We start from the raw sequence: 21303 nt of genomic DNA, 5'->3' as shown, positions 1-21303 counted from the left end.
CCCCCACCCCCCCCCCCCCCCACCCCCCCCCCCCCCCACCCCCCCCCCCCCCCACCCCCCCCCCCCCCCACCCCCCCCCCCCCCCACCCCCCCCCCCCCCCACCCCCCCCCCCCCCCACCCCCCCCCCCCCCCACCCCCCCCCCCCCCCACCCCCCCCCCCCCCCACCCCCCCCCCCCCCCACCCCCCCCCCCCCCCACCCCCCCCCCCCCCCACCCCCCCCCCCCCCCACCCCCCCCCCCCCCCACCCCCCCCCCCCCCCACCCCCCCCCCCCCCCACCCCCCCCCCCCCCCACCCCCCCCCCCCCCCACCCCCCCCCCCCCCCACCCCCCCCCCCCCCCACCCCCCCCCCCCCCCACCCCCCCCCCCCCCCACCCCCCCCCCCCCCCACCCCCCCCCCCCCCCACCCCCCCCCCCCCCCACCCCCCCCCCCCCCCACCCCCCCCCCCCCCCACCCCCCCCCCCCCCCACCCCCCCCCCCCCCCACCCCCCCCCCCCCCCACCCCCCCCCCCCCCCACCCCCCCCCCCCCCCACCCCCCCCCCCCCCCACCCCCCCCCCCCCCCACCCCCCCCCCCCCCCACCCCCCCCCCCCCCCACCCCCCCCCCCCCCCACCCCCCCCCCCCCCCACCCCCCCCCCCCCCCACCCCCCCCCCCCCCCACCCCCCCCCCCCCCCACCCCCCCCCCCCCCCACCCCCCCCCCCCCCCACCCCCCCCCCCCCCCACCCCCCCCCCCCCCCACCCCCCCCCCCCCCCACCCCCCCCCCCCCCCACCCCCCCCCCCCCCCACCCCCCCCCCCCCCCACCCCCCCCCCCCCCCACCCCCCCCCCCCCCCACCCCCCCCCCCCCCCACCCCCCCCCCCCCCCACCCCCCCCCCCCCCCACCCCCCCCCCCCCCCACCCCCCCCCCCCCCCACCCCCCCCCCCCCCCACCCCCCCCCCCCCCCACCCCCCCCCCCCCCCACCCCCCCCCCCCCCCACCCCCCCCCCCCCCCACCCCCCCCCCCCCCCACCCCCCCCCCCCCCCACCCCCCCCCCCCCCCACCCCCCCCCCCCCCCACCCCCCCCCCCCCCCACCCCCCCCCCCCCCCACCCCCCCCCCCCCCCACCCCCCCCCCCCCCCACCCCCCCCCCCCCCCACCCCCCCCCCCCCCCACCCCCCCCCCCCCCCACCCCCCCCCCCCCCCACCCCCCCCCCCCCCCACCCCCCCCCCCCCCCACCCCCCCCCCCCCCCACCCCCCCCCCCCCCCACCCCCCCCCCCCCCCACCCCCCCCCCCCCCCACCCCCCCCCCCCCCCACCCCCCCCCCCCCCCACCCCCCCCCCCCCCCACCCCCCCCCCCCCCCACCCCCCCCCCCCCCCACCCCCCCCCCCCCCCACCCCCCCCCCCCCCCACCCCCCCCCCCCCCCACCCCCCCCCCCCCCCACCCCCCCCCCCCCCCACCCCCCCCCCCCCCCACCCCCCCCCCCCCCCACCCCCCCCCCCCCCCACCCCCCCCCCCCCCCACCCCCCCCCCCCCCCACCCCCCCCCCCCCCCACCCCCCCCCCCCCCCACCCCCCCCCCCCCCCACCCCCCCCCCCCCCCACCCCCCCCCCCCCCCACCCCCCCCCCCCCCCACCCCCCCCCCCCCCCACCCCCCCCCCCCCCCACCCCCCCCCCCCCCCACCCCCCCCCCCCCCCACCCCCCCCCCCCCCCACCCCCCCCCCCCCCCACCCCCCCCCCCCCCCACCCCCCCCCCCCCCCACCCCCCCCCCCCCCCACCCCCCCCCCCCCCCACCCCCCCCCCCCCCCACCCCCCCCCCCCCCCACCCCCCCCCCCCCCCACCCCCCCCCCCCCCCACCCCCCCCCCCCCCCACCCCCCCCCCCCCCCACCCCCCCCCCCCCCCACCCCCCCCCCCCCCCACCCCCCCCCCCCCCCACCCCCCCCCCCCCCCACCCCCCCCCCCCCCCACCCCCCCCCCCCCCCACCCCCCCCCCCCCCCACCCCCCCCCCCCCCCACCCCCCCCCCCCCCCACCCCCCCCCCCCCCCACCCCCCCCCCCCCCCACCCCCCCCCCCCCCCACCCCCCCCCCCCCCCACCCCCCCCCCCCCCCACCCCCCCCCCCCCCCACCCCCCCCCCCCCCCACCCCCCCCCCCCCCCACCCCCCCCCCCCCCCACCCCCCCCCCCCCCCACCCCCCCCCCCCCCCACCCCCCCCCCCCCCCACCCCCCCCCCCCCCCACCCCCCCCCCCCCCCACCCCCCCCCCCCCCCACCCCCCCCCCCCCCCACCCCCCCCCCCCCCCACCCCCCCCCCCCCCCACCCCCCCCCCCCCCCACCCCCCCCCCCCCCCACCCCCCCCCCCCCCCACCCCCCCCCCCCCCCACCCCCCCCCCCCCCCACCCCCCCCCCCCCCCACCCCCCCCCCCCCCCACCCCCCCCCCCCCCCACCCCCCCCCCCCCCCACCCCCCCCCCCCCCCACCCCCCCCCCCCCCCACCCCCCCCCCCCCCCACCCCCCCCCCCCCCCACCCCCCCCCCCCCCCACCCCCCCCCCCCCCCACCCCCCCCCCCCCCCACCCCCCCCCCCCCCCACCCCCCCCCCCCCCCACCCCCCCCCCCCCCCACCCCCCCCCCCCCCCACCCCCCCCCCCCCCCACCCCCCCCCCCCCCCACCCCCCCCCCCCCCCACCCCCCCCCCCCCCCACCCCCCCCCCCCCCCACCCCCCCCCCCCCCCACCCCCCCCCCCCCCCACCCCCCCCCCCCCCCACCCCCCCCCCCCCCCACCCCCCCCCCCCCCCACCCCCCCCCCCCCCCACCCCCCCCCCCCCCCACCCCCCCCCCCCCCCACCCCCCCCCCCCCCCACCCCCCCCCCCCCCCACCCCCCCCCCCCCCCACCCCCCCCCCCCCCCACCCCCCCCCCCCCCCACCCCCCCCCCCCCCCACCCCCCCCCCCCCCCACCCCCCCCCCCCCCCACCCCCCCCCCCCCCCACCCCCCCCCCCCCCCACCCCCCCCCCCCCCCACCCCCCCCCCCCCCCACCCCCCCCCCCCCCCACCCCCCCCCCCCCCCACCCCCCCCCCCCCCCACCCCCCCCCCCCCCCACCCCCCCCCCCCCCCACCCCCCCCCCCCCCCACCCCCCCCCCCCCCCACCCCCCCCCCCCCCCACCCCCCCCCCCCCCCACCCCCCCCCCCCCCCACCCCCCCCCCCCCCCACCCCCCCCCCCCCCCACCCCCCCCCCCCCCCACCCCCCCCCCCCCCCACCCCCCCCCCCCCCCACCCCCCCCCCCCCCCACCCCCCCCCCCCCCCACCCCCCCCCCCCCCCACCCCCCCCCCCCCCCACCCCCCCCCCCCCCCACCCCCCCCCCCCCCCACCCCCCCCCCCCCCCACCCCCCCCCCCCCCCACCCCCCCCCCCCCCCACCCCCCCCCCCCCCCACCCCCCCCCCCCCCCACCCCCCCCCCCCCCCACCCCCCCCCCCCCCCACCCCCCCCCCCCCCCACCCCCCCCCCCCCCCACCCCCCCCCCCCCCCACCCCCCCCCCCCCCCACCCCCCCCCCCCCCCACCCCCCCCCCCCCCCACCCCCCCCCCCCCCCACCCCCCCCCCCCCCCACCCCCCCCCCCCCCCACCCCCCCCCCCCCCCACCCCCCCCCCCCCCCACCCCCCCCCCCCCCCACCCCCCCCCCCCCCCACCCCCCCCCCCCCCCACCCCCCCCCCCCCCCACCCCCCCCCCCCCCCACCCCCCCCCCCCCCCACCCCCCCCCCCCCCCACCCCCCCCCCCCCCCACCCCCCCCCCCCCCCACCCCCCCCCCCCCCCACCCCCCCCCCCCCCCACCCCCCCCCCCCCCCACCCCCCCCCCCCCCCACCCCCCCCCCCCCCCACCCCCCCCCCCCCCCACCCCCCCCCCCCCCCACCCCCCCCCCCCCCCACCCCCCCCCCCCCCCACCCCCCCCCCCCCCCACCCCCCCCCCCCCCCACCCCCCCCCCCCCCCACCCCCCCCCCCCCCCACCCCCCCCCCCCCCCACCCCCCCCCCCCCCCACCCCCCCCCCCCCCCACCCCCCCCCCCCCCCACCCCCCCCCCCCCCCACCCCCCCCCCCCCCCACCCCCCCCCCCCCCCACCCCCCCCCCCCCCCACCCCCCCCCCCCCCCACCCCCCCCCCCCCCCACCCCCCCCCCCCCCCACCCCCCCCCCCCCCCACCCCCCCCCCCCCCCACCCCCCCCCCCCCCCACCCCCCCCCCCCCCCACCCCCCCCCCCCCCCACCCCCCCCCCCCCCCACCCCCCCCCCCCCCCACCCCCCCCCCCCCCCACCCCCCCCCCCCCCCACCCCCCCCCCCCCCCACCCCCCCCCCCCCCCACCCCCCCCCCCCCCCACCCCCCCCCCCCCCCACCCCCCCCCCCCCCCACCCCCCCCCCCCCCCACCCCCCCCCCCCCCCACCCCCCCCCCCCCCCACCCCCCCCCCCCCAGGCTGATGGGAATTGTAGTTCCTGAACATCTGGAGAGCCGCAGGTTCCCTACCCCTGCCCTAGAAGCTTTAGCTTATAACTGTGTGTAAATGAAGTAGCCCCCACTGAAGGAGAACGACAAATTGGAACCTACCATTGGAACCTACGTCTTCTCTTCAGTGGGGCCAAGTCATTTACTTTTTCCCACCATAGGGTTAATCTAAAAGGTGAGATTTATTTTTCAGGTTAAGCAGAGCTTGTTGGAGGGGGAGGGGAAGGACGGCTCCTGCACTTCTGGGGAGGAGCACGTTTTCTATAGCCCTGCTCGGACAGTGAGGAACATGACTAAACTGTGTATGACTGATGAGAAGACACCTTGTTAGGTTCCAATTCATCTTTCCGCTTCCTTCTGCAGATTGAAGAAGAAACCCAGGTGTCCCGGGCAACCCAAGGCGAGCAAGACAACTACGAGATGCACGTCAGAGCAGCCAATATAGTGAGTCGGGGTGGCCTAACCCACTGGAAGGAGAGGCTGGGGGGCAGGTCCCACTGTGGTTGGTTCCTAAGCTGTTTTAGAGATGCCAAATCTACCTTTAGCAATAATGATTGGCATTTTCTCTCTTCTGTTTCCTCTCCTGCCTGCTCTGTTTAATGAGGTACATGGGATTAATGATGTCCTATGGCAGATGAGCAAGGACAGGCAAAGGGGGGTTCCTGCTGCATCAGTACTCTTACAGGCAAGTGCTGGGGGCTACTGAAAGGACTGTTTCTGCCTTCTACAGGTCTGAGTAGGAAGGATGTCTGAGGGGCTTGCCTCAGCTAGGAGGTTTTGGTCTCCCCAGAATGTAGACTCTTGTCTTTTTTTCTCCCTCTGAGTTTACCAAGGGTACCTCCTTTGCTAGCACAGGCAAAGTTGGAAGAGGCGAGCAAATAAACTCAGCAATGCAAGACATATTGTTGTAGGAAAAAGAAAAGAAAGAGACAGCCTGGTGTAGTGGTTAAGAGCAAGTGGACTCATTTGATTCCCCACTCCTCATTCCTGCTAGGAGACCTTGGGCTAGTCACAGTCCTTCGGACCTCTCTCAGCCCCACTTGCCTCACAAAGTGTCTGTTGTGGGGAGAGGAAGAGAAAGGAGTTTGTAAGCCTCTTTGAGCCTTCTTACAGGGGGTATAAATGATGGGGGGGGGTATAAATCCACATTTTCTTTTCTATGGCCATATATACTTGCAGCTCTTTGGGAAATCTGTCACCCAAAGGGGCTTATAATTTAACATATATACCCTGATCTGGACATCCCAAGCTAGCCAGATCTCACAACCTAAGCAGGGGTCAGCCCGGCTTTAATACCACCAAGGAAATCCACAGTTGCTGTGCAGAGTTAGGCAAACAATTTCTGATCTCGTCCCTTGAAATTCCATGAGGGATTGCCGTAAGTCTGCTGCAACTTGGCGGCAAAAATGGAACAGAAAACAAGTGCTTTCAGGAGAGTGCATCTCCACTGTTTAAACTTCTGACTCTTCCAAGTAGATCCGGGCTGGGGAGTCCCTCATGAAGCTGGTCTCTGACCTGAAGCAGTTTCTGATCCTCAATGACTTCCCCTCAGTCAACGAGGCCATCAACCAGCGCACCCAGCAGCTGCGCGGCCTGCAGGAGGAGTGTGACAAGAAGCTGATTGCGCTGCGGGATGAGATCTCCATCGACCTCTATGAGTTGGAAGAAGAGTATTACTCTTCCAGGTACAAATAAAGCCCTGCGAGATTGAGGCTGACCCCGCGCCTTGGCCTGTCTCTGACCTTTAGGCAGCAGCTGCCCTGGCGGACTGCTGAAACATCTGTGCTCGGGCAGCTGACTCTGCACTGGGAGGGAGGGGGGCCAAGCCCCATTGCAGTTGGGTTTGCATTTTCTATGGCAATTTAACACCTCTGTTTAGGTGGCCATCATACCGTGCAAATCAGGGCTTGCTCTGTGGAGATGCAGAAACAGAGCAACTTCCCTAGATGGCATTTCCAGGTTTCTTTCAGTCAATATTTTGGCTGTAAGTGCAAGAGTCATAAACATCACGGACACTTCCATTGTATTTCTTTTGCCCCATATATTACCTTATCAGCTTTTGTTTGTTTGTTTTTGTTCAGGGGAGGGGGGTGTATTTTGGTTTCTTCTATAACCAGCAGAGAAATATATGATGCAATTTAGAATCCCAGGAAGCCTTTCATAATTTTTACATCAACTGTGTTGCCCCCTAAATGGCTTCATACACATGAAAAGCATCTCTGTGCTTTGGTGTTGCTTTGAAGCATGGATGTTTTTTGTTCTATGTATAATTTTAAAAAATAGTTAAGACACCCCACCCCACCCTCCACCCCATTTCTGAGCTGGTGAGCAACTAGAGATGAAGATGCTTTTTAGAAAGAGTCACGAGCTGACAGAGGACTTATTCTAATGGGATCTCTTTGCAGTCAGCGTCTGCTTTGCAGGTGCATCAACAAAAGTTACTTGCCTTTGGAGTTTTACTACCCACCCTAGCCACAAGACAGTTCATGTGTAAAACTAAGAAATGCCTGAAACAGGAATCTGCTTTTTTAACTGCAAAACATCTGCTCGGCATCTTCTTGTTGCCAAAGACCAACATAGTGGCAGGTGCAGTCACAGATAGAAGATAAATCCCTTTGCCTCAATACCATTTCAGTTGATCCCGAGGGGGAGGGGGGGGGGGTTATCCAAAGGTTTGTTTCTTATTTGTTCTGAGATAAAATTGAACATTTAAAGCATTTTCCATGATCTGGCTTGTGACTTAAAAAAAAAAAGTTAATTGGGCATCAAAGGCTGTTTTTTTTCTCCTGTCCTTCATAAACTATAAATGACATTTGGACCGTGGGCACTGGGAGGCTTTGTGACAATCAGGTGTTTTGTCTCCTGCCCCTTTTCCAAACAGAACTTATTTCAAAGGTTTTCCTTTGGACTGGTTCTATCCTAGTAATCAGTTTTGCTCATCTGTTACTTTTTATAGCATTACTCTAAGAACGTAGATAGCATCTTTGCCTTCTTGCATGACAGTTAATGAGTCAGTCAGTCAATTCAGGACTTTCAAATGGAGGGATCTCTTTGCAGTGGGATTGCTAGTCCAATGAAATCTCCATGTTCGAAGGCAGTGTACCTGTAAATGTTACATGTTGACAAAGAACAAAAAGTGGCCACGCCTTTCAAGCTAAGCCTGTGAACTTCATCAGGGCTCTGGGAGACAGATTATTGGACTAGATGGGGTGTTGACCTGGTCCCGTGAGCCTGTTCTTCAGTGACCTTTAGGCCATAAACCTTCCTTGCCCCAGCTGAGCTGCCTCTCCTCCCTGCTGGCCCTCCTGTCCACAATAGATTCCCTTTTGTTACCTGCCCCATTCTGGATTCACATTTCAAATGACATTTTGTGTCAAGTGCACTAAAGAAGCCAAACTCTTACCATGGGTAGAGGTACATCTGGTCAATGTGGCCTGCAGTGCAGGTTCTCTGCAGTTCTCTGATGGGGGATGGACTGCAGCAGGACAGCGTGGAAGAGCACGCTTCTGGTGTTAGAGCCAGGTGAAGCCATCATGCCCTGTGGTCCTGGGAGGGGGAATTACATGTTAGAATCATAAAGTTGGAAAAGACCACAAGGGTCATCAAGTCCAGCACCTCCTGAAAGATGGCCATCCAGCCTCTGGTTAAAAACTTCAAAAGAAAGAATACTACTACTTCTCTCTTTTCTGAAAGTTTGGTCATCTGTTCCAGGAAGGCATCATCCAACTCTTCAGTCTGGCTTGGGGGTCTTTAATAGACCCTTCAATGAGATCACTGTTGTTTCTCTCCCCTTAATTTTTACCCAGATGTTCTCAACCTGGCTTCTAGGATTGAAGTCATGGACCTGCTCACAGATGTAATCATCCCTGACATGTAATGCTGCTCCTTCTCCTTTCCTAGCTGATCTACTTCTCTGAAATAGATTATTCCCCTCACTTGTTACATTCCAATCATGAGACTCACTCCACCAGGTTTCAGTTATGCCTATTATATCATATTTGCTTTGCCGTGCTTAGAGTTTGAGTTCATCTTGTTTATTTCCCATGTTCTGTGCATCAGTGTAGAGACATCTAAGCCCGCTCATTCCCCCTGGCTGCTTATTTAAGGTTTTTTCCCTCCCACTGTTGGGGTTCTTGAACTATTTCCTCAGTTCTCTCTATAACCTTCAGATTATTATCACTAGATAAATTCCCTCCCCAACATATCTCAGTTTAAAACCCTCCTGATCAGGTTTGTGAGCCTCCTAGCAAAAATGTTCCTACCTACAGCCGTAAGGTGCAATCCATCCCTTGCCAGGAGTCCATCTTCATGAAACTGCAGACCATTGTCCAAGAAGCCAAAACATTCTTGGTAGCACCACCTGGGAAGCCGGTGCTTCACCTCCACTGTTCTGTTGTGGTTCATTGGCACCTGCATGTTCTCACCCTCCCAGGCCCCCCTGCTGGGCTGAGGCAGCTGCCCCAAATCTCCACTTCCCAGGCCCAGGGCCACTTCTCAGACTCCAGGTTTTATGTGTGGCTAAAATAGTGGGCTTCTGATGCTGACAGATTAAGGTGATATTATGTCATACGTCCGGGATAATATTTTCAGCACTGAGTCACACCTACATCTGTTTGTGTATGTATACCCCCCCATACCTCTGAGAGCTAACGTATACATATATCTTATATTTGTACCAAAAATATGTCCCCAAAACCTCGGCAAATAATTATTATTTTATTATAAATAAACAGCCGTGAGCAAAACCACCTGTGGCTGCAGTAGTGGACTTTTTTTTTAAATTGAAAAGTGGCCCATCCTTTGGGCAAGCAGCTCCTTTTTCCTCCTCTGTGTTCACAGCTTGCTTCTTTGCCTATTTTTGTTTCCAAAACTTCTGATATTTCCTTGTTTCCTTTTGCATCTTCTGTGCACTTCAGAAGGGGGCTTATACCTGGGACGAGGGCCCAGAGAGGGCCTTTGAAACTCCTGTGCCATGCCAGGTTTGACCATGTGTGTTTATGCATGCACAGACATTGCCTGATGTAGCAATACAGCACAAATGCTCTCTACTCCTCCCTCACTGGGATGTCCATGGGCCTTCCCTGCACCCACCCTGCCCTCCTCTTCCCTGAAACACCCTCCTTTGTAAAAGCTTGAAAATTAGTCTTTATCTGTTGAGGAAAATATGCAGCAATCCATAAAGGGAGATCGAGCCCAGCCCCCTAAGGGAGGGCCGGAGAACCTCGTTGTGGCGTCCAGTGACCATTTTCTATTTCCTTAACGCTTGCGTCTCTTGCTTTTCTCCCTCTTCCCTTCCTCTGCTGCTACTTTCCTCTTTCATCTCCGTCCTGCCTTTCTTCTGCCGGGAAGCTACAGTCTGTGTGACGGCAGTGACCTTCCGCTGTGTGAGGCCTACTGGAGACAAGAACCTGCCAGGGGCTCCCCTGAAGACCTCCCCACACCTCTGGCAGCCACCATGATGGAGCAGAGTATCCAAGCTTCTCAGGGGCCCACCGCCTCGCACCCTCACGTCAATGGGCATGGAGCCGCCCCCACGGAGCATCCCTGAAAAGGACCCCTCTGCCCCCAGGCCTGGCTGAATTTTGAGCGAGGAAGGATCTGGCTCTCCGAATGAACCCAACGGCTTCCAGCTCTCCAGAAGTCTGCTGCATTTGCTGGAGAGTGTTTCTTAAGAAATGTCAGAGGGTAGCTAGCTGGAGGTGGAGCTCATAGTTGTAACAGGACACCGGCCTTGTTTGTGGCAAAACATTTGGGCTTCAGCCAGTTTGATGCAACTGCATGAGAGTTTCAGATAGGGCTGTTTGGGGTTTGATAGCCTCAGAGGGTTGGTCAGCAGCAAAACTGTTAGATTTGAGTCCAGTAGCAGCACCTCAGAAACCAGCAAGATTTTTGGGGTGTGAGACTCAAAGTTCCCTTCATGTGTTGTATCTGACAAAGGGAGATTTAACTCTCAAAAGCTTATGCTCTAAGCATCCCGTTGGTCTTGAAGATGTTACTGGACTCAAATCTAACTGTTCTCTTTGAAAAACAGATGTTCATATAACATGGTGCTTGTATTATTTCAATTTCAGGGTTTCCATATTTTATCAGCATTTTATTCCCTGGACCCAAAGGGAGTTAAGTTTCAGGAAAATCTACTTCAGTAACATCGGCAATCCAGGTAGGTCGTCTGGAGGGTGGGATTAAATGTCCTTTGTAGGAAGGGGCAGGACTGGGGGAGCTCCCCCCTGCCCCACCCCACCCCACCCCACCCCACCCCACCCCACACTGCCTTCTGGCAGGCAATAAGCAGATGGAGCCTATTCACACCACCAGCCTTGGCCCAGGAAGGCTTTTTTTCTCCAGAATCTCTGTGCTTTCTGTCTTTTAAAGGCATGGGGGCAGTAAAACAAGCAGGGACTGATGCCCTTGCTTTCCACTGGCCTTTAAAATATCCCATTGCTCTTGCAGCTCTTTAGAGTAGCCTGACACAGAAAAATAGGTGAGGTTCCCTTGGCATGGAGGAGAAATGAGTGAAAAACCTCTGCCTGAATTCTTGAGTTAACTCTGGCAGGGTTGGTTTTTTAAAAAGGAGAAAAAGCAAAAACCTAGAAAGGTGCTGATTGTCAGACTCTCGAACATGGAAATAACAGAGACCGTAGGAAAGTCCTAAAGCAGTTTATTTCTCACAACGCGTAGAGTAACAATAGAAAGCTGGATTTAAGTTAGAGAGCTTAGATCCAGAGACTATATCCTTCAACACCCCCCCTGTATTGCCCCACACCAAATGTCTCTTACAGTTTCTACAACATTTGTACTACAGAGCTTCAAAGAATCTGGGAACTGTTCACACCTTCTTGCAGATGAGCTGGCGCCAGGAGGTTGCCAGGGAGGGAAGAGGGAAACAGGAAAGCAGTTACAGGAAAACATTTGCAATTCCCACACAGCAAGACATCCGGGCACTGACAGGCTTGGTCCTGACACTGACAACCACTGTTCCATGCTGCTCAGCCCTAAATACTTGGGTGTCCTGTTTTCAGTGTTCTTCCACCAGATCAGCCATGTAAGCTAAATCAGTACTACCCTCTCCATCCTGCGGATACTAATTGCGTGCCCCCACCTGGTCCATTTCCCAATCTCGGTGCCACCTGCAGCTTATCTGTGACTAAGAACCACACAGTGTTTCTCCATTTCCTCTGGAGTTTTGTGGGGGACCAAAACTGCAGTTCAGAGCACACTTTGCTGGAATCAGTGCAATTGACTGAAATGCTTAGTAATCTTGCTTAGAATTGATCCCTTCAGGATATCAGGATATGGCTTTGAGCCCCATTCAGAAGGGGGGAGTGCCACGTGGCCACTCTGGTGAATTTGGCCACACTGGAGTGCTTACCCTGGTGGAGGGGTGATTTTGCCACTGTGGGGCTGCCACGGCCCTCCCCAGCACAGGAATGTGACACCAGCAGCCACTCCCCCCCAGGCATGATGGGGTCATGGCCACGGGAGGGGTCGACTGCATTGCTGGCAGGTGTCAGATAAGGCATGGTCTCTTCGTCTTCTTCCCCCACTTATGAGCTTTATGGGGTGTGTGGGAGGTGTTGCAATGGGAAGGGCCCCGCAGAATTCACTTCCCTGCTGCCGCCTCTAACGACAAAAATGCCCACTAGCTGTTGCAAACCTATTCTGCAGTGTAAGCTAGAGACTGGAGCAGATGTGTTCTTGAGCCCTCTTAGACGTGTGGAGCTGCTGAGGGCCCCTAATTTCCTGGTCCTACACCTGGGCCTTTAACAGTAGGATGACATGCACACACTAAGAAGCCACAAGTGCATTTCTCCCTGCTTTCTGGTGGCAGCAGCTCTACCTTTTTAATGTCTGTGTACTGTCTTATTTCCCTGCCCTGGATAGCTGATATCAGAGGATAAGTAAGGTGGACTCTGCCAAGTAGTTGGATGGGAGACCTCCAAGGAATGACAGGGTCATAATGAAGAGTCAGGCAATGGCAAACCACCTCTGAACATCTCTTGCCTTGAAAACCTCAATAGGAGTCATGATCTGATGATCAAAAAACAAAGCAAAAAAAATCTTGCTGCTATAGACCCAGGAGTTAAGCCAAATTTTACAAGCTGGTAATCTGGGCTATAAACATTTCAGTGTCTGCAGTCTGTATGTAGGAATACATGTTTTTTTCCCTTTGTGTAAGCTGACTGAATAAAACCCATTGAGTTTTGTATTGTTACAAAAGATGTATGTGGCTGTTTTATTCAGCTGGAAATGCACAGACTACAGAATGACAAGACCAAAGCTGGAAAGAAAAGGCAACTCCACCTGGCAAAGTATTTGTCCATATCCAGTTCCGTTTCACAGGGAACAGCAGACTCCATGGTTATTTATTCCTTCCTTTCTACCCTGCAGTGTGACTTGCAAGCATTTTTAAACTACTGAAATAACAACAAGCTCAGCAGCATAAAAAACTGAGCCACCAGTTCAGTAAAATGTTAATACCGGTCTTGTGGTATCTGACAGCATCACTTTGCCACTGTGTAATCCACCTTGCATCTCTGTGAGAAGATGGGTTGCAAATGAAGATAAACAATACACCCAGGTGGGGCTGTAAGAGGAGAAGACTTGGGTGACTTGAGTGCAAGAGAATTCCAGGCCAAAAGAGGGAATGGCACAGCCCCGTTTTATTAAATTGCTGCTTATGAAGAAAATAGCTGCCATAATGCTGCCTGCTTTCCACAATTTGGATGGTCATTTGTGAGAAAATGTGTCCTGGATTTTGTTCTCTGCTCAGGCCAAGACGAGGCTTCTCTGACAGCAAAACGTGCAGGCTGTCGGACCTTGCAGGGTTCAGTGTCAGCCAGTTTCTGTTAAATGCCCGGGAGAAACAAAATGCATTTCCTTAGATAGGCGTGTTATTCTTTTCAGCGGCACTTCCCCCCCTTGCTTGCGGAGGAGGTTTTGTGCATCCCTGGGGATGATGCCTGTCGGGCTTTGTGATGCTGCGACCGGCTTCGTGCCGCCACCGGCGGGATACGGGGCCGGGAGGTCCCAGGTGGCGCCGAAGGGGTCGGTCCAGCACGCCGCTTCCGTTCCGGCCAGGGCGGCGGGCAGGTCTCCAGCCGGGACCGAGGACAGGCGCCTCCCGCAGCCACTGCAAGAAGCGTTGCCCACTCCGGGGCGCATGCGCACACTCAGCAGCTCCGCCGCCTCCCATAATGCTCGCGCTCTGAAGGCGGCCCAGCGGAGCGCCGAGCAGGCGGCGCTCGGCCATCGACTCGCCCTCCTGTGGAGCCGCGTGGCTTCCCTTCCGCGGCCGGCGGGGCGGGGTGAGTGGAGGGAGGGAGGGAGGGGGCTGCCGTGGGGTGAGGGTCGCGCGGCAATGGAGCGAGTGGCGCCCGGGCGGAGGCGGAGGGGGCCGCGGTCTCGGCTGTTTGTTTAACCCGCCAGGCCTGGTCTCGTCCTCCTGCCTCCGCGTGTGCGGGGACGGGGCGCCCCTTCGTCAGCGGCAGGCCTCCGGGGGGGGGGGGGGTTGCCTATGACTGTGCTTTTCCTGCGTGGGCCCCCGCCTGGACACGTGGCCTCCTTTTGAAAAGTGCGGCGTTTTCTTCCTCCTCCTCCTCCAGGCTTCCTTTGCGCGTCCCAGATGAGAGGCGGCCTCGCTTTTGGAGGCCAAGAGGGACGGAGCCGCTCGTCTAATTGCGGGTCATCCCTTCGCCAGGCCTGGCTCGGAAATGGCCACTTTAGCCTGCAAGGACTCTTATTTGCAGCGACTTGCGAAGAAGATTTGCACCCCGGAGATTCAGGAACCACGAAAGAGGAAACCCGGTACAGGTTCAGGAGTTTTCATTGTTCTGTGCGGTTGTTGCATTAGCAAACGTGCTTCCCCTTAATTTGCAACCTTGTCCGGGCAGAGGGCCGGGGGCTGCAGGTGGTTACTCTACACAGCTTGTGATAGATGGATTCTTTTGGTCTTCAGGCTGAATGTCCTGGCGAGTTAATTTCTGGCAAAAAGAGTTGCATAGTTCTGTCTGCGGATGCTGGGAAAACAAATTTTATACTCAAGACTTGACTGGACTCTTTGAAAACAGACCTGTTGAAACCTCTCTCTCAACCCCCACCCCTCTTCCTCTCCCAGCAGTTTCCACCCATGTTGGGGATATTCTTTCAAATGATTGAATTACAACATTTCTCCAAAATTTGGGGTATTTGGGCTAATGCATGTACTCTTTCTGATAAGCTTCATTAAAACAGTTTGCAATTTAACTATAAGAAACCCAATTACGAGTAATAGAAATGGGCTTGGGCCTTTGACTGTTTCTGGCGAGTTGATGGTTTCAGCAGCCTGGTGCAGTTTGTCTCCTGTCTTCCTTTCACGGCACAGAGAAAGGGCTCCCCCCCCCCCAGGTGGCTGCCCTCCAGCTGTTGGGGACCCCATCAAGACAGAAAGCCAATGCTCCCTGGTCTGCCCCTCCTGGCACACCAAAGAAAGGCTTAGGTTGCTTCCTTCTCAGGGAATGAAACTCACTTATCTGCCTTCACGCCTCCTCAGGAACTGGATCAGGGGATGATGGTGCTAAGCCAAAGAAGAGAAAGAGAAAGAAGCCAAAGAATCGAGCTCAGGTTGTGGGGGTTCCCCCCGCAGGCAAACCAGCAGTGACTGATGCCTGCAGAGTGGCAGCTGGGCCAACAACCTTGGGTCCAGGGCTCCGAGCTGCATCAGGTGCCAGTGGATCCGCAGCTGCTGGGGGGAAAGGGAGCGGAGGCCAGAATGGCATTTCAGGTAAGGATGTTTCCGTAGTCATCAAGAGTAGGGGTTGGCTTGGTATGACTCCAGGTTTCATCCCAGTGGGGCCCCAAAGATATTTGCAAAACACACAAAGAGAAAAAGCGCAGTAGTACAACACTCCTCATTTTGGACTTGCCCTGGATCTCCTTCTCTGTTTCACTTGGTTCCTCAGATGCTCTCTGACTTGCACCTCTGGTCATGCCCAGGCGGAATACTTGGGATGGAGGAGAAAACCAGAGCTGAGCTCGGATCTCATTCAGCTGGCAAAGAGCTCAGTCATGCCATCTGGTGTGCCCCCCCCCCCCAGGCATTTATTCAGGTTCTTCCTTGCTTGGGGGAAGAAGTGGGAAAGTGAGACAAACAAGGTATGGGGGTGGAAGAAAGTCAGGGGCCACTGACAGGCCCCTTTCCTCTCCCTCAGGATGGGTGGGCCACGAGAAGAGCCAGTAGGTGGATGGGAATAGAAAACAGGGCTGCACTTGTTTATAACCGGTGTTTATCAAGTGGTCTTCTGTGCAGGCATGCATCCCCCCGCCCCATTGTGGACTTTGTGGAACCTTGGTTTCTTAGGGACTCCAGCAACTTCACGGGGAGAACTGAGGGAACAGCACCCACCTCTTGGTCATGGGGGAAAGCGCCAGATGGAGGGGAATATTCCTTGACAGAAACCTTGGGTTCATTCCTGTAGCTAGTGGAACATGATGCTCTATAGCTTTCCAAGACCTTTTGCTAGTCCAGAATACTCAGCCTTTCCTTCGGGCATTTTGGAGTGTGCTCTGCATGCTGCCTTTACTTGGTGCCACGGCAGAAAATTGCTGGGTCACCTGCCATCTTGTGCATCATAGATAGTGATGGATTTGAAGATGGAGAAATGGGGTAGGGATGAGCTGGATTCTGTTATGGTATGTTTGTGCAAACAGAGCAGATGTGGATGTCTGAGTGTACCATTTTACTCATCTGCAGAATTTGTTCAGGTTTATGCAAGGAGTTGGGCTGGATATCAAAAGCCCAGCCTCTCTTGCACCTCTTTAAATAAAACTCCTACCATTCATTTGGTTTCTGAGAGCTTGAGCAGTCCCCAACCTTTTGTGAGCATTTGGGCACATTTAAAATTCCAACAAAACATTGCAGGTGCCCCAACAAAATGGGTGCTGCTGGAGGTGGAGCCAGCTTCAAAATGGCTGCCATACTTCAGATTCTGGTGCTGTGGTAGCAGCCCCTGCCAAAGCGACATTTTAAAAAGCCTGCACTGCCCTCAGAAGCCTTGCTGGGTAAAAGCCCTCCTTCACCCACCCACGTACTAAAGACGCTTGGCGGGCACCAGAAAAGTATCAGTGAGGACCATCATGGCCACAGGCACTTTGTTGGTTTAGTGGGCATTGATCATGTATGATAAAGCATATTGATATAATTTTAGGGACTATAAACTTGCTTATAGTGAGCAGCAGTGGCGCAGGAGGTTAAGAGCTCGTGTATCTAATCTGGAGGAACCGGGTTTGATTCCCAGCTCTGCCGCTTGAGCTGTGGAAGCTTATCTGGGGAATTCAGATTAGCCTGTGCACTCCCACACACACCAGCTGGGTGACCTTGGGCTAGTCACAATTCTTTGGAGCTCTCTCAGCCCCACCCACCTCACAGGGTGTTTGTTGTGAGGGGGGGAAGGGCAAGGAGATTGTCAGCCCCTTTGAGTCTCCTGCAGGAGAGAAAGGGGGGATATAAATCCAAACTCTTCTTCTTCTTTTTAAAAAGAGAAGCCGAGATTGTCAAGAAACTGTACAGGCACCTTTTGTTCTGTGTCTCTGGGGCTGCCCTCTGGCACTTTAATGTCACTTAAACACCAGTTACAAAGGGGATGTGTCCCCTTTGCTGTGCCTGAGAGCTGTACAACCTGAGGTGATTTTTTTTCCTTCCTAAAGAGCTGAAAGTGCCCATCTTGGTTTCCAGCCCCCCAAGCCCCTGAACTCCATGGTGGGTGAAACAGCAGACTTGGAAGCCAGAGAAGTGGGACAGTGTGCTGCTTTACCCAGCCACGTGACTTGGTATCTGACATACTAAGTCTTTGTGGTCTTAAGCATGCCTCTCATTTGGACTGAGGAGCAGGCACGGCCTACTGTCCAAGAAGCAGAACGTGTCCTTTCATGGTTTCACGAGTGCCCTGCTGCTTCCCAGTCTCTTGCCTGAAGAGTCCCCACCCTTCTTTCCATGCAGGTGGCAAGAGTGGGCCTGATTCTTTTTGCACCGTGACTTTCCTGCGCCAGATGCTGCACAAGAAAATACAAGAAGTCTCTGGTCAGGTAGGATATGGCCTCATTAAAGTGACTGTTCTCAAGGGGTGGCAAAGACCTGAAAGTTAAATCAGTTATAGATGTGTGGCTCTCACCCCCCTCCCCACCAGTTTTTATCCTAGCAATTCTGTACTACTTTGCTGCTTATTCGGATCCTAACTAAAATGGCCCAAAACCTGCGAAGGGTAGGTTTTGCAATTAAAATAAACTGAAGAAGTTTTTGTTGCGATGTTGCATGACTTCTGAGTGTGAGCTTTGACAGGAGCTATTTTAGTTCAGAGTATATCTGCTTCCATGTTTAGGGGCGAGGGTATTTTATGTGTAAAATATACCCTCCCAAACATGTGATACTTAGTGCAGCACTCAACTTCCTGACAGTCTTGGTTAATGCATCTCTCACCTTCTCAAAACATCACATTTCTACACTGAATGGCTGCAAAGATGGGGGTGGGGGGTGTATGTTTTTTTGTACCTCCTTGTTACAAGTATCATACCCCTGGACCCAGGTGCCACCCGTGCCTGGGGTCTGGGGCAACAAAGACAGGCAGAATAAATTGTGCAAATAAACCAAAACCAATGGATTAAGCATAGTTGTGTAGCTTTTGACATGGCAGTTTGGTATCATTTTTGAATCTTTTAAAGTGCAAAGTCTTCTCTGCCTTTTAATATCTAAAGTTTGTCCAGGTCCCATAAGCAATTCTGCTTTCTTTTCAAGTTTCTGTTTCTTAACAGGGACGGTCCAAAGAGCTTTCTCCGGCTGCACTGAAGAAGCAGCAGCGAAGGAGATATGAGAAGGAAAGAAAGAAACGCCGAAGAAAAGAATTAAGAATGGGGAAAACTGAAAAGAAAGAAGCAGAAGAGGTGTCAATGGGAGCCACCTTGGAGCTCCCAGCTGCCAAGACTAATTGCAAGTCTGAGATTGTCTTCAACAAGGTTGAAGTGCATGAAGGGCAGCTGAGCAAAGTGGAGAGGAGGAAAGAAAAGAGGCAGGCTTTGAAAGGCAACCTCACTCCCCTGACAGGGAAGAATTACAAGCAGCTGTTGAGTCGGCTGGAGATACGGAAGAGCAAGTTGGAAGACCTGAAGGACAAGAATGAGAAGAAGGCCCAGGAGCTGGAGACCAAGATGAGGTGGACCAACGTCCTCTACAAAGCCGAAGGCGTCAAGATTCGGGATGACGAGGACCGGTTGAAGGCGGCCCTCAAGCGGAAGGAGCAGCGCAGGGCCCAACGCCAGAACCAATGGGAGAAGCGAACTGAGCAAGTGGTGGAGAAGATGCAGGAGCGCCAGGACAAGCGCCACAAGAATCTCCAGAAGAAGAAGCTAGCTAAGATGGAACGAAAGAAAAGCAAGGCCCGCAAGAAGGGCCGTGTCTTGCCAGAGGACCTTAAATGAGCTGGACTTGGGGGATATCTCACCTGCTGCAAAATGAACATTAATGGGACATTAATAAAACAATTAATGGACATTAGTGGAACTGTTGTCTGTAATGTCTTGGGTGCTGTTTGTATTTTTGGACCCAGGGAAACATCAAGCAGACCTTTCTGTTTGTCTGTGTGCCTCATCCTGCCACAGTGTTAAAAGAACACAAACCTGGTTCTGCCTTGAACTACTTAACAGTAAGCTTAATTTCTGCGGGACCTTTCCCCCCCCCCCCCCCCCCCCGGAGTCATGTGTCAAATTTCCTTCCATGGGATTTTTCCAAGCAACTTTACCAGACTCTAGTGGTAGTGGAGATATAGTAACTGAGCCAGTGTTAATAATGGGAAAGAAAAATTAGTGAGTCTTTATTAAAGCTGTTTATAGACCATCTTTTTTTTTACTCAACATAGTTTACGCAATTTCAAGAATTTTTACCAAAGAAGGCAAAATTAAATTAATAAACCATCCATGCAAAAAGACAGTTAATGAGATTTTACAAGGTACGCGAACCTACCGGAGTCCTTGCAAGTTAAAGCTGTAAACCAAAATGTCTTGCATCTCTTCCTAAACTGAGGGAAGGAGGGCGGCACCCTTCCTGACCTCTTTAAGAAGACAGGAAGTGGGAACCCACAAAGACTTTCTTGGGGGCATCCCATTTCTCCCTTCCGCCACTATTTCCTCTTTCCTTCATGGTGTCTCCCCTTTTCCTGCTTCTCTTTTTAGAGATGCCAGATCAAGGTTGGGCTCCTTCCCAAGCAGCAGCCAATCCACCTTTTTTCTGTCCCTCTGTATGACACTTTCCCTCTCCCGCCTGCCCACAGCAGCCTCTACATAGGGCAGCCAGAGAGCCAGGTCCACTTGTGTGTGGGGGGAGGACCTCACTTTTCTCTGCATCCCCCTCCCCACACTATTTCCTCTTTCCATTCCCTCGCCTTATTCTCTCACCCATTTGCCAACTCTCTTTTTAGCTACATCCCATGTTCAGCTATGTTTATTCATTTTACCCCAATTTTCCTTATAATGGAGACCAAAGCAGCTCACTTTATTTTCCTCTTCTTTTTTTCAGGTTAGGCTGAAAGAATCTGACTAGTCCAAAAATTAACCAGTGAGCTTCCAAAGCAAGATAGGGAATTGTAACTGATTTGAGGTGAGTCCTGGAGAGTTCTCAGAATTACAACTAAACTCCAGACGACAGATCTGTCCCGCTGCAGAAAATGGCTGCCTTGGAGAGTGGATCTCCAGCCCTCCTCTGGAGGTTGGCAGCTCTAGTTCTACTGGAAGAAATGGCTGCTTTGGATGGTGGATTATATACTTCTGGAGTCCCTTCCCTCCTCAAACTCTTTCCCAAGGCATTATCCATCAAATCTCCAGAAATTTTCAAACCTGGAGTAGGCAACCTTATCGCTCTCCCGGAAAGAGCCCCTTGAAAGGAGGGAGGGGCCACCCTTGGCGGCAAGGGTGGAGGAGGTAACTGGCATTCCCCCTCAATACCGGGATTACAGCAAGTTTTTGAGGAGCAGGAGTGTGACAGAAAGGCGGACTTAAAATTGAATTAATCCCGGGGGTGCAAACTACCGAAGTGAAAGTACCCTTCCATCACCCAGATATGATCTCTGTCAATGCAAGTTGTTACCAACAGCAATAAGCTAGGAAGGCCCCTCAATCACCAGGCACTGTTCCTGACACTCCCATTCAACAAACTACTTTTATCTGCCCCTCTAAAGGTTTCTGTTCCCCTGCAGCCTCTGCTTGGTAGAGTGGTAGGATCCTTAGGTGGGAGTGATCATGTTTTCCTGGAGTTTGTTATACAGTGGAAAGGAGATGCTAAGCATAGTCGTACACACATTCTAGATGTTCTCCCCATCTTCAAAAAGGAGGACCCTAATAATTACCGTCCAGTCAGCCTGACATCAATGCCAGGGAAGATTCTGGAGCCGATCATTAGACGGTCTGCCAGCACTTAGAAGAGTGTGATCACAAAAAGTCAGCATGGGTTTCTGAAAAACAAGCCATGCCAGACCAATCTTATCTCTTTTTTTGATAAAGTGACGAGCTTGGTAGACCAAGGGAATGCTATGGACGTAGCATACTTGGATTTTAGTAAAGCTTTTGACAAGGTGCCCCATAATATTCTCGCAGGTAGGCTAGTGAAATGTGGACTAGGTAATGCAACTATTAGATGGATTTCTAATTGGTTGTCTTATCGAACTCAAAGGGTGCTAATTAATGGCTCATCTTCATCTTGGAAAGAAGTGACTAGTGGGGTGCCACAGGGTTCTATCCTGGGCCAAATGCTATTCAATATTTTTATCAAAGACTTGGATAATGGAAT

General features: G+C 57.8%; 2 protein-coding genes across 5 annotated transcripts; both read left to right on the top strand.

Moving 5' to 3' along the window:
* The first annotated feature begins 4580 nt into the window (after positions 1-4580).
* Positions 4581-12716, top strand: MED22 (mediator complex subunit 22). Its single transcript, XM_048512294.1, has 3 exons — positions 4581-4943; positions 5976-6184; positions 9849-12716. Exons 1-3 carry the CDS (start codon positions 4920-4922, stop codon positions 10045-10047), a joined length of 432 nt encoding a protein of 143 aa, XP_048368251.1. The 5' UTR covers positions 4581-4919; the 3' UTR covers positions 10048-12716.
* A 944-nt stretch (positions 12717-13660) lies between these two features.
* On the top strand, positions 13661-19020 carry SURF6 (surfeit 6). 4 transcript variants are annotated; one of them, XM_048512290.1, is made up of 5 exons: positions 13661-13804; positions 14102-14309; positions 15028-15258; positions 17473-17558; positions 18282-19020. In XM_048512290.1, exons 2-5 carry the CDS (start codon positions 14210-14212, stop codon positions 18942-18944), a joined length of 1080 nt encoding a protein of 359 aa, XP_048368247.1. In that variant the 5' UTR covers positions 13661-13804; positions 14102-14209; the 3' UTR covers positions 18945-19020. The 4 variants fall into 4 exon arrangements, with proteins under 4 accessions (XP_048368247.1, XP_048368249.1, XP_048368250.1 ...); XM_048512292.1 differs by having other exon boundaries at positions 13662-13804; positions 14102-14303; XM_048512293.1 differs by lacking the exon at positions 15028-15258 and having other exon boundaries at positions 13662-13804; positions 14102-14303.
* Positions 19021-21303: the final 2283 nt, after the last annotated feature.

Source organism: Sphaerodactylus townsendi, linkage group LG12 (genome assembly GCF_021028975.2).
Source record: "Sphaerodactylus townsendi isolate TG3544 linkage group LG12, MPM_Stown_v2.3, whole genome shotgun sequence".
NCBI lineage: Eukaryota > Metazoa > Chordata > Lepidosauria > Squamata > Sphaerodactylidae > Sphaerodactylus > Sphaerodactylus townsendi.
The sequence above is the reverse complement of the archived record's forward strand: the minus strand, read 5'-3'. Positions and strand labels throughout refer to the sequence as shown.